This window comes from Phaenicophaeus curvirostris, chromosome 1, assembly GCF_032191515.1.
Source record: "Phaenicophaeus curvirostris isolate KB17595 chromosome 1, BPBGC_Pcur_1.0, whole genome shotgun sequence".
NCBI classification, from domain to species: Eukaryota; Metazoa; Chordata; class Aves; order Cuculiformes; family Cuculidae; genus Phaenicophaeus; species Phaenicophaeus curvirostris.
Genome location: NC_091392.1, coordinates 187,050,571 through 187,063,173, shown reverse-complemented (window position 1 = coordinate 187,063,173; position 12,603 = coordinate 187,050,571). Strand labels below are relative to the sequence as shown.

General features: G+C 36.5%; 1 protein-coding gene across 1 annotated transcript in view; it reads left to right on the top strand.

Annotated features, from left to right (window-relative positions):
- PAN3 (poly(A) specific ribonuclease subunit PAN3) overlaps positions 1-12,603 on the top strand; it is an 80,442-nt gene that overhangs the window by 32,733 nt on the left and 35,106 nt on the right. The window contains exons 7-8 of the mRNA XM_069883147.1: positions 3,835-3,996; positions 10,854-11,004. Coding sequence (XP_069739248.1) covers positions 3,835-3,996; positions 10,854-11,004 — 313 coding nt within the window. The remainder of the gene's footprint in view (positions 1-3,834; positions 3,997-10,853; positions 11,005-12,603) is intronic.

The following is a 12,603-nucleotide window of genomic DNA, read 5'->3' as shown; positions in this document are numbered from 1 at the left end:
TCATGCACTGCCTTATTCCACCTAATTGGTTTTGGCTGTTGGATGAAAATAGCAATGATTATTTTCTTCAGTAGTATATACACATAGCATTACTGTGGCTCAGATTATTCACAGTAATTTAAAACACAATAGCATGCTTGTGTGTTTGTATGCCAAACGTCATTATGTAGTTTTTAGTACAGAAAATGTCTTGTAAATCTAAAATTCAAAGTCAACTAGAGGTAAGTGCATTTTAAGGAACAGAAATGTAATTCAGGGCACAAGTGATCCTGAGAAAATACAACGGGAGATCTTCAGTGGAAGAAAACTTCCTAATTGTGTAGTTTGATTTTTTTCCCACCTTATCTGGACTTGAAGTTATTAGACAGGCGGAGTCTTTTATAGTTTGAATCTTTAAATCTTTTCTTGTTTAGACTTATTCCTCTAGGATAGCCTTTGAACCTCTTAGACCAGTGGCATGTCCAGCCCTGAACTACAAATAGGAAGTGTGTGGCATTGCCCACTGTGCATGAAAGAAGAGGAACTGGGAGTAAAGACAGTCGCAGCAAATAGCAGGAAGAAAATAGACTTGCTAAATGCGTCCCCAAACTTCTTGTTGAATGAATGGGAAGCAAGTAATTAAACTGAGTTGAGGAATATTTTCTAGTGTGGGCTAATTAAGTTACTTATCTGTAGTGGTGTTCTGATACGAAGATGCTACTCAGGAAGGGTATTTTTGGGTTTAGTGTGGATTTCTTTTGTTCAAGTGTACTGTTTTTCAGACTTTGGAATTTTCTTCCCTAATGTAACACCTTCTCTCTAACCATGCCCACCAGTTAGCTTCCTATCATTAATTGTTGGCAGCAGCTTGGTTCTACAGGGCAAAGTGTATAATTACTAGCTATGGTTGAAAATGCTTACCCTTCTTACCCCAGGGAGCCAAGCTGTTGCTAGCAATTAAAGGTTCTTAGCTGTTCCCTGCCTCATGTAAACATTTGCAGCCAGCAATTATTACTGCTTCACACTTCTTTGCCCAGAAGTAACTGAACTCTTCCAGTAATACTTTAGAATAATTTGGTTTTGTTGATTTTTTCTTTCTCTTAGATTTCATTTTGATTATTTTAGTTTAACCTTATTTTTCCCTTTATAAATAATTGTGATGTTTTTGACCTTTCACGACTCGTTTAGAACTTGTAACCTTACTAGGAGTTGGAAAATAGTTCGAGAAATACTTTTGAAAGGATTATAAAGTATTTTTCAAGCTTTAGCAACCTTCCCTGCCCTGAAAAAAAAGTTCAGTGTGTTGAACCATCCCTAAATCTGTATGGCTGAATGGGTTTTTTTACTTCACAGGAGGACTTTAAGAAAGGCAGAAATGCAATTGTGTTTGTAATCATCCAAGAGAAATTGTCCCCATATCAGGAAGCTGGGTTTGTTTATCCAGATTGTCATGCCTCTGTTTTAGGTAGAAACTAGTTTAGTGCACAAATGATCAGTGGTCGGTGAATTCTTGCTTGTTTCAAGATGCCCCGTTCTGCCTCTGTTGCTTTAGTTGGTGCTCTGTGTAGAGGGCAGGGTTGTAGCAAAGCTTACAGGCTTACTCAAGTGGTTCAATCTATTTGATCTTCACTTTCTGTTGAATCTCTCATCTTGCATTGTAATTTAGAATTAGTTTGACGCAAATAGACTGAAATTTGTTTCCAAATTCTAGTATTATATATTCTATCTTCTAACGTCTGTCTGAACAATAAAATCCTGGACTAGTAATCCCCTATTTCTTTATTAAAGAATTGACCATTACTTCCCCCAGCCCCCAGTATGGTCCTACATAGAGTCTAAAATACAGTTTAATTCTCTTGCCTGGAGCCTGAATCCCATTGTAACAGAAATAGCCTCCTCCCTGTTGGCTCAGTTCCTCTTTTGGTTCTTGTCAGAATATTTGTAGATGACCTTTTAGTATTGCTATGGAAGATTAGAAGAACCCTTTATGAATTGGAACGTGTTTGGACTCTGGGTTGTAGTCCAATAGTCTGAGGCAGATTGCTAATGCACTTGGTAGCATGTGCTGAGAGCTGGGGAAGCTGCCAGGGAAACTGTTACTCTTCATTAAATTATCACCATTTCCAGTAGCCAGGCTAAGGAAAATGCGTACTGTATTTAAACACTGCCCTCAAGTCCAACGCTGTTGGTATGTCTGACTTCTAAGACCTTACAGCTTTGCAGTTGATGATACTAGTTGTCCTTCTGAATTACTAAGATAGTAAGTTGCCCAATAGTTGAGTGACTCTCCCGATAAGCAACCAGTATTTAGATTTGTCATCAGCAGTATTTGAACTGTAGGAGATATTTGTGCTACCTGTTGCACAATTTATCTAATTTCTAATTAGTATGGCAAAATTCAGTCTTGTTTATTGTTATTCCCATTTGTTAACTTGACCTTAATTGAGTTTATCGCCTTTGTAGTTCATAGTCAATATTGGCTTTTTATTGTTGTGTATTTTGTAAGTGGTTTTTAGTTTGTGCTGGTTTTGTTGTTTGTTTTATGTGAACAAGATACTGGTGACTCAGTTTTAATTCTTTGTAAAGCTTTCAGCCTACATGTTTTCAGGGAAGTAGCGGAGGGAATCTGATTAGGTTTTGGCTTTGCAGCCATTTTATGGTAGTTTTGTCTCATGTTTTACAAATTGTTCGTGTGTGAGTGGGGAATCCTCTCCAATTATTATATTTTCACCTAGTTTTCTGAGGAATAATTTTTAAAATGCATGTCAAGGTGCAAATTGCTAAGATTTCTAAGGTGCCAGATGAAGTAGATATCTGAATAAAGGTAAATTAAGCTTTGATTACTCAAAAAGTCATCTTTATCCACATGATTATAGTTTCATTTTCACAGTAATAAAAAACAATCCACAGCAAAATTAAAACAGACCAACCCCTGCAATTTGGTCAAGTTGTTGGTAAGATTGAAACAAAAAGTGCTGATCTAAATATACTTAGATGCCAAAATACTTATTTTGGTGATATCTGCTATCTGGGTAGGTACACACAAGTTGGAAAGCATAGAGAAATCTGAAGAACTTCTGTACTTTACCTATTTGAAAGTCTTTAATAGATTTACAGTATGTTTTTTTTCAATTTCATGTTCATATGATGCTTTAGAAGTAGTTTTGTTAGAAGAGATCATTACCAGTGTAATAGAAATGTCACCCTTACTGAGATGCGAGTACCTTACTGAAGTATGTTTTATTTTCTCAATTTTAAGTTAGTTTTGAATGCATTATGGTATTTCTTGTATGTTATCACTTAAGACAGTAGCTGAAGTAAACTTTTGAATATTAACTTGAGCGGAAGTGTTTTTCTCATTGAGTTCTGGTGCAATTGACTACTCAGTTCTACCTGATTTCTGAAGGCAATTCTTCAGGAGATGAATCTTGGCAAATTTGAATTTAAAAAGAATACTAAAGCCAATGTTAATTTCTTGTTTGATAGAAATCACAAGGGAAGCGTTCATTATTATGATGTGATTGAAGGTATCTATTTGAGAAATACAAATTTTTCTGAATAATTCCTCATTTTTATAGAATTCCCTGAATTATCTTCATATATCAGTGGCTGACTTGTGAATGAACAGTTTTGCTTACAGATTATTAGTACTCCCTAAAGTTTATTTTTTTATAATATTGTTTATTGTACCCAAATAGTTAGGATTGAAAAGAAACAGTCTCAGATGAATTTTACTTGCAAATTGTTTCCTATTCCACCAATCCAGAAATCATATCACAGTGTAATAACTGTTTCAGTGTAGCTTTAGATGAGGGTTGTTAGGAGTGGCCTGGTTTCTTTCCTTCTTTTTTGTAGCCCAGGAAGTATCGACTGGGGATGCTGGATGAGAGGATAGTTCCGGTGGGATCAAAAGCAAGAAAAACAAAGAACCCTATTGGCTGTCTGGCTGACAGGTGTAAAACAGGAGTACCCATCAATATGGTTTGGTGGAACAGAGTCACAGAAAACAATTTACAGGTAAAATTATTTTTTCTAGTCACTTTTTCAGTATTTTTGATGCTTTACTTTAAATTCTGGAAAATGTTAGAAGCAGTTACTCCAAATATGGGTTAAGATCTGATCAAATATTTATTTCACAAAGTAGGTATAGTGGCCCTCCAGGAGAGTGACTTGGAGATGATGTAATTCTCTTCACCTGTTGCTGTGCTATTTACTTAGCTTGATTATGTTATGATCTGCGGAGGAGACGCAAAAGTAATCATTAAATGTATTCTAAAAGTGAATAAACACTGCCTTTTATATTAAATTTCATGTGAGGAAGGTTTCTACTAGTAAAATTAACGATCTCTGTTAAAATGGTTAACACTTAATGCAAATAAATTCTCTCAGTAGAGAATCTGAAGATGTAACCACCATGATCAGGAAGTGTAAATTCTTAATTTTCTGTTGGGATAGTTTATATTTCTCGACTTGTTTGTTAAACTTTGTTACTTTACTTCATTACTCAATTTTCTTCAGCTCCTTTAGAGGGGAGAGGTAGAGCTGCATTTGAACATCTATTTACAGGTTATCCTTGGACTGATAATGAAGGATAATTCTAGTCTAGGAGGAATCTGCTTCATGTCCCATAAAATGGGATTTAGATGGAAATTATAGTGACGGAAACTGTAGCACTGCTGATACTATTTTGCACTTGTGTAGTGCTTACGATTATTTTAGTCTTTCTGTGAGTCATGTTCTTTTTGATGTTTTTTTTGGAGTGAAGTGGGTAAATTGACAACAGACAATCTGTGACGTCTTAAGGGTTTTTTCCAGTTTGCCAAATTTCTGCCATGTATGAGCCAACATGAAGCTTACCCATGTGAGCCCTTCCATACCAATACTAGTTGTGCATTACTTGATGTTTGGACATCTTTGTGTTACTGAACTCAGGAGTAACAGGCAATGTGGTACAGGCCAACCGATGCTACATTGTGTAGGGTCATTGGGGCTTAAGTCTGTCTTGGCCCTTCTGCTGCTGGAGAAGCAACACAACCTCTGGTGGAGAAAAGATGAAACATAAAGGAAACATTGGTAGAAGAACCAGGTAGGGTTGCAGAGGGGTGGCTGGAACATGTGAAGCATTACTTCTTTCAAGGGAGAGAAGACTGACTGATGGAATTTATTGTGTGTATCTAATAGGAGAATCAGAAAGGTGTTCAGGTGAACATTCAACAGCAGGAGAAGCCCCATTTGTACACGTCCTCCATTGTTTTCTCTGCTCCTCAGTGTTGCAGCAAGGTTTGTTGTTTATCTACTCTGCTTGGAGCGGAGCAGAATAACCTAATGTTTCTGGAGGCTGGAGAGCCTATAGTCTGTGACTTGGAGTTTCTGGCCAGGAGCCATTGTCTTTTCATTACCTACGCCCTCCAAAGTTGTGTTGAAAGTGTAGTAATGAGAAGCTGAAGCTCCCCTCAAGGTTAGTGGCAATAGCTTGGGATTGGCTGCAGAGCATGTAGCTTTTGAAGAGTGCAATTCCAAGCTCCTTTATTGTGCCAGAATTTCAGCTTAGTAATATACTTAAGCTGTGTACAGCATGAGATTTTGTATTATACAGTGCAGTTACAGAGCTTTGCATGGAGTCATTGGACTTCAGCAAAAGGGTGTGTATGTGTATCTGATGGAAATAAGAACAGGAGGATGTTCCAGCTACAGGGAAATAGCAGAAGGGGGAGGGATTGCAGAGAACAGTGGGGTCTGGCAAGAGTGAATGGGGAAAGATGTGAAAACAGGCTGCAGAGGATATAAAGTTGTACATGTATGAGAAATGGAATTTTATTGTGATGTTTTCATTCTGATCATTGTAAATCTTGGTATTTTAGTGTGAATGTGTTCTAAGTTACAGCTAAAACAAAGCAAGAAAACGGCTAAAAATTGGAAACTTTGATTACAGAAGCACAAGAAGTGACTGGAGAAGTTTGGTACATGAAACTGCTTAAAAACCGGTAGTTCCATACTGGGATTTCAGATTGACCTTGTTTTTCTACTTCAGTATGTGTATAATCCACAAGTAGCCCTGCTGTTCAGTATTTTGAAATACAGACTGCTTAGGGATTTTTTTTGCGGGTGTGAATAGAGGTCATACAAACTTAATTTTGGCTCATGGTCAGTGCTAAACAATAAGTAGAAAGCTTAAGTTATGATGGGGGCACATCTATTTGAGATGCAGGATTGCGTTTCAAAATCGCTGAGATCCTACTGTGCTTAGCAGGTATTGAAGTTCATGTGTCTGTTTGAATCTGCTCTCTTCCAAACGTATGGTGTAAGATATGGGAATATACAATTTAATGGTGTGATGTTTATAGGGATTTTTGTCCAAGAAGAGGCTGTTTTAAAAAGCAAGGTTGTTTACAACATGCATTGCAAAACAGTACAGCTGTTTCTCATGCATGGCTGTGCATTTATGATCCATATCTCTTTGCTTTAAATATTGTGTTAAACTTCCATGATTAAAAGTAGAGTCCATAGAATTGAGTTATTCTGGGTTGTGCATTTAAAAAAGGTAAAAAATTAATAAATCAAAGTATGTTCTTCAGTGATATTTCCTACCATACATTAGGAAGTATCCAGAGCTACTACACCACTGCATGATACGTAATGTAATAGCAAGTGGCAATTCTGCTTAAAATAATAGGGCTACATTTTTGTTACATGTCAGTTCTTAAGCACCATGACTGATGTGATTTTTTTTTTTTGTTTCTTGAACCAAAAAAGTCTATAGAAATTAGTTTTTCAAATATTTTAATCAAGAACTTGGACTTGATAGTTTTTACAGTACTTTCAAGTGTTTTGTTAAATAAATATGAGATCTACTTGCTAAAATGTAACTAAACCTTGCTAGTAATTTTATTTGTCCGAGCGCTGTCATGATTTGAGAAAAAAACAAATCCAAACTCTTCAGCCTCCAAATTTTACCCAGTTTTAATGAAATTGTCACTTATTCTTCTGGAAGAGCAGGAGGGCAATGAAGCTAGTAATGCTGATGAGTTGAAATTTAGTAGAGCTTATTTTATGGGCACTGTGATAGTGTGTCACAGTAATTGTGATGAGGAGGCATATTGCACAAATTAAATACTGTGAGGGAAAGAGACTTGCTTTCAATCCCTTGGTGGCCTCCTAGTATGAACTGGGGTGATCTGCCATCCCAGGATGTGTCCTTCCCTGATGTTGTAGTTAACAAGGAATCCTGGAAACAGAAGGATTACATTGATGCTCTCTTCGTAAAATGAAGCTTCTCATATGGCAGACCTGTCCATTTTAAAGCAACAAGAACCCTCCTTGAAAACAACAAAAAAATAAGCACACATAACAACCCAGCAACACTGCTGGATGTTTTTTGGATTCCTAAGAGATATTCTGAGAGCTATATCAAAAATAAACCAACAGAAGACTGCCCTGGTTATAGCATGAGTATAGTTTAGTGCTGGCTTTCTGCTTTTCTTTTCTGATTATGCAATTTGGGATGTCAGAACAGATCAGCACGAATTTGGAGGTGCAGGAAAACAAAACAAAAAAAACAAACCCCAAAAGGCTTGTAACCAGTTTTAACACGGTAAGTACATTAGCACATTATTCTGAAATAAAGTGAAATCAGCCTACTTCTTGCTTTAGATAACTAGCTCTTGGCTTTGGTAGCATGTGGCACCAGGACTGATCTAATGGAGTATAGTTGCAGCTACTGAAACAGAGATGGTGGCTCTGCCACTGCTGTACAGCTCTGTTGTGAGATGTTGAACTCATGGAAGTGAGAGATGGAAGTGAGAGAGGGTGGGTGATTTCCACTGCTCCTGTGGGATCCTTGCATGACCTTCCAAAGGCTGCATAACTTGTGCATCCCTGTGTTACAGCATACTTTGATACTCCATGGGGCTTTAAGGATACATTTAATCTAGCCTATATGCTAAAAAAGTGTTACTTTTATTATTATTTTGTTGGAAGCAATGTATGCAGAAAAGTTTTGCTTCCAATGGAAACTTGCGTGCTTTTGGAAACATTGTAAGAACTGGAGCTTCACATAGATTTAATGTATTTAAATGTGGTCTGGGTCTTAAGCTTCAAAGTTTATGACAAAGCATTATCTGGTTTTGACCACAGATTATTAAAGTTTGTTGTAGTTGTTTATGATTTATTCTGGCTGGTGGCTGTGGAGCTCCAGTATTTTTCTGCATTTAGGAAAGAGCTTGAATGTGGAAGGGTCTTTTAAGATTACAACCAAAATTTAAATAACTTCCTTTTACCAATGAGTAAAGTCTTGGATTACAGCTTTATGCTTGTAACATCATAGGCTCCTATAGTAAAGGGTCTAGCTGTGCAAGTCAATCTGTTTGCTCATATAAAATGCTTTCATCAAAGTTATATGGAAACAAGATGTAAGGCTTTGATTCTAATCCTGAATTGTGGCACAAAAAAAAAATAAAAACAACTGAATTTCCATCAGGCTTTACCCATGGCTGTTTGCAGTTCTGCAGTGTAAACTCAAACTAGCAGGTTCCTGGGTTTGACTCTTCCACTTGAATAAATTGAAACACCTGGAGCTCTCAAGTAGCTTCAGTTTGAAGTTATGATGGATGTATAAGTAACTTTTGGTGACCAAAACTGTCTATGAGAACTTTCAGAATGTATTTAGAAATAAGAAACAGTCCTGTTCTGTAGGCATTAATTGAATCAGTTGGTGAAAGTTTTGAGAGTTTGGCTGGAATGGTATGGATGGGATTTTGGGAACTCTCAGTTAGTCTAGGAAAGGCTGAGGTTATCTTCCAGAAGGTGTTTTTCCCACCACTTGCATGCTTCAGGTTTTTTTGCCATATTCTGCCCTTGTCACCCAGTTGATGCAGTATTCAGGTGTGGTAGATCTCTGGATGTGTCATGGCTAGTTTTAGCAATGGAAAAATGTGAATCTTGTGTAGTTCTTCAAAATTACGTACTCTTAGCAAGATGCTCCAGATTTTATCCCTTGATGTCCCAGCTGTTTTGGTTGATGATGACTTTTCAGCTGTATCACTATTTGGACAAATTCTACTCTGCTCTTTACCACCTCTGTAATTTTCTCCAGTTTTGGTGCAGATTTGGCTGAATTGTTTCATGCCAGACTTTGCGTAAAGGAACACCAGTCTCTTAGTAATTCTTGTACCTAAAATTAAGATAAGTCCAGAATATTTCTGTTTGAGTTTAAATATACTGGTTATTTGCTTTTAGTCTGTCTAATGCAACTTACCATTTGCTTTGCTGCGTTAGTGTATACCTTTACCGAGTTTTAACTAAATGTAGTTGATGAGTTAAGATTCTTATGAACTTTTTACTCAAGTGAACCTGTTTTACTCTGTCAATCTGGATATTTGGTTCTGGCTGGTTTTGAATATTCATGTGCATATAGAATGACTAATATGTAACATCATAAGGTTGTTAGTGGTTAAAATTTACTGTGTGGTGAAAAGTGGAATGTTCTTATTATTTGCTTTTAAACCTGAACTTCCTGTTTAATTTTACAGCTTTTGGAATCCTCTTTCTTTTCCAGTGCTTTGAAATACGTAATTACTATATTTGGCTGAAGTACTCAAATATGTTAAAAACAGTATAACACAAAATTAGAATCTTTTTCAAATGCTTCTCTTCACTGTCTAAATTAGTGATTTGTAATCACACTTTTTTCTAGTTTGACAGTAACTTAGCTTCTCTGATGCCACTTTCTTCATACTAGTAAAAATCAATATTGGTAATTCAACTAACAGTTGATATATTTGGTTATAGTTGATATATTTCCTAAAACCAAGGTAGTGCAATATAATTTGCTTTAAAAAAAATTAAGAATTAGCTAACAGTAGTCTGATTACTTAATAAGCTTAACTTTGTTGGTTTTCAGTGTATTAATGTAATAATTGGTTTTATTTCTTGTCTTAATTTCTTATTTATTCCAGTAATGTCTTTTGTAACTGGCTGTCCAATAATAAGCTTTTTGCCTTTTGAGGTCTAATTAGGATTTTTACTCCCCATCCTAAAGCAAACAAAAACCTCACCCCAAAAGAAATGCCACCACCCCTATAAACTATAAAACCATGTGGACAGATTTTAATAGAGATTAAGTTTTCATAGAATCATAGAATAACCAGGTTGGAAGAGACCCACCGGATCGAGTCCAAACATTCCTATCAAACACTAAACCATGCCCCTTAGCACCTCGTCCACCCGTGCCTTAAACACCTCCAGGGAAGGTGAATCAACCACCCCCTGGTGTGCAATATGTTTTATGTACTAATAAATACTGGGTGTTTGGTGGTCACTGCTATGTTTCTGTGGTGGCAAATTAAAGGTGCTACTTAAATAGAATTGACAATTAAATCAGAAGTTAATTTCACAAGAAAAGGGAACAGACAGGCATATTTGGAGTAGAGGTGGGGGGTTGACTTCTTCAGCATGAATCATTTTTGCTGTTTGAATTTGAAACCACTACTTAGTTTTAGTGGAAATACCTAAAGTCATTTAAGAATGGTCCGTGCAGCAGTGACAAGGCTTTCTCAGTGTTAAGTCTATTCTCAGACTTCATAATGTAACGCTTATGGGAAGCCTTTTGCAAAGTGTTTGTATGAACTCATACATCAGCTATTGATACAGAAATCTTGCTAATGCTACTTAAGCATTAGCAAGATGTAAGCTAGAAACACGTTTAGATTTGTTTGTGCTGACCAGCTTCTAGTATGTGCTGTGCTTGTCAGCAAGTTCTGTGTAACTTAGTGTCCCCTGCACTCAGTAGGCTTGCCTAGAAGGTGTTTTCTACCAAATAGGCACTGACCATTTTTTCACATGTAACAAACATTTAATTTACATTTGTTTTTAAACAGACACCAAATCCTTCTGCAAGTGAGTTTATTCCTAAAGGAGGATCAACCTCCAGGCTGAGTAACGTATCCCAGTCAAGTGTGTCTGCCTTCTCTCAAGCCTTGTTCTCTCACCCCTCCATGGGAGGTCCTGCTACTGCTGGGCTAGCTCCAGGTAAGTTGAGAGTAACGATTTGCAGTACAGTTGCTTATCTTAGCTTAATGTCAAACATAACCCTGTACAGATAGCGATCAAGTTTTTATCAGATATAAATGTTGCCACCTCCTGGTCTTTGTTTTAAGACAGTTTTCAAGCATATAGAAGTGCAGGAACTTGGAATTTTTCTTCCAGTAATAGGGAAGTCACACTGCAGTCTGTGAAATCTGTTTAGCTGCAGCAGCACTGAAATTAACTCAACCTAATATTTCCTGTGCCTTTTGAGCACAGGTGCTGAGTTATTACATACTGTACCTGATGTGGTCCTTACCAGAGCAGTACCTGAAGATAAACAACCCTCACTCTAGAAATGCACTGCAGTCTGCAGTGAATGTGTTCTGCTTACCACACACTGATCTGGTCTTTTGATCTGTTTCTAGAACATGTAATCTAGAAGTAATTGTTTTGAATGTTAATGAGTATATATGAGGACTTAAAAATCTGTGAAAAACAAGAAGATAGGTTTATTCTAAAGTAATTTGCCTTGCGTTGTACTGTTGTTATTGTAGGTCATATGTAATCTCACCTTTAAGACCAATTTATGAATATTTCCCGTGTTTAAAACTCTTACAAAATGTTCCATGTAGTCATATAGTTGAGTGACGAGATTTTTTTTTTACACTTAAAAAGATCAAACTCTTCATGCATCTTTTTAACTTCTGATATTAAAAAGTTATTTTAATTCTAATATTAATTTTCAAATAACATGAAGTAATGCAAGATATAAGATATTACACATTGCAGATCCTTTAGCAAGTTTCTGTGTGTGCTTAAACCTTTGACAATCTATTGCGATAGACAAGAAGCATTAGGCAGCTGCCAGAAGGCAGAGGGGCAAATATTGTAAAACTTGGGTTTTTTCATGTTAAATTGAACTTCAGTCTTCCATGATGCTGGGGGATAAATCTCTTGTCAATGTGAAAGAAGCCAGTGCTTAGCTCTCATTTCTAATTATTGGAACAGGCTGAGAAAGGGATTGATGCTTCTGCTGCCCAAATGAATGTGTTGCAGTACTGCGTCTGATTTTTGTCTATATTGTGCTGTACAGTCTTATTGGAAACTGTTGTGTTTATATGCCTCTCAGCCTTGTCACCTGGATTGAAAAGTTTATAAAGGATTAAATAGAATACAGTAAAATGACCTACTGTTGGAAAGTGCCCAGTGGGGTCTCAGAGGGATCCTTCACAGTCCAATTTCTTTACTATCTGTAAGTAATACTTGAAAGGATAAGTAACATTGTTGATCAGAGGTTTGTACAACAATTTGAGCTCCTAGAAACATAGATGCCCCTACTGAAATAAAAAATATTGAAATATGTTCTGAAATTATCCTTAAAAATTATTGTTGAGATTTGTTAGTTTTAAATAAGGGAAATAAGTTCAAGTGAAACCAACGTGATGAATTCGTATAATTTTCCTTTAAATAAAGAAAAGTCTCCTAGTTATATGGTGCATCTTCACCAGTAGAATAACTGTTAGGAAACATATAAAATTTAAGCATTTGCATGAGATTAAGATTGTTTATAGTAGTTTACAGCATACTGGTGGAAAGTAATAT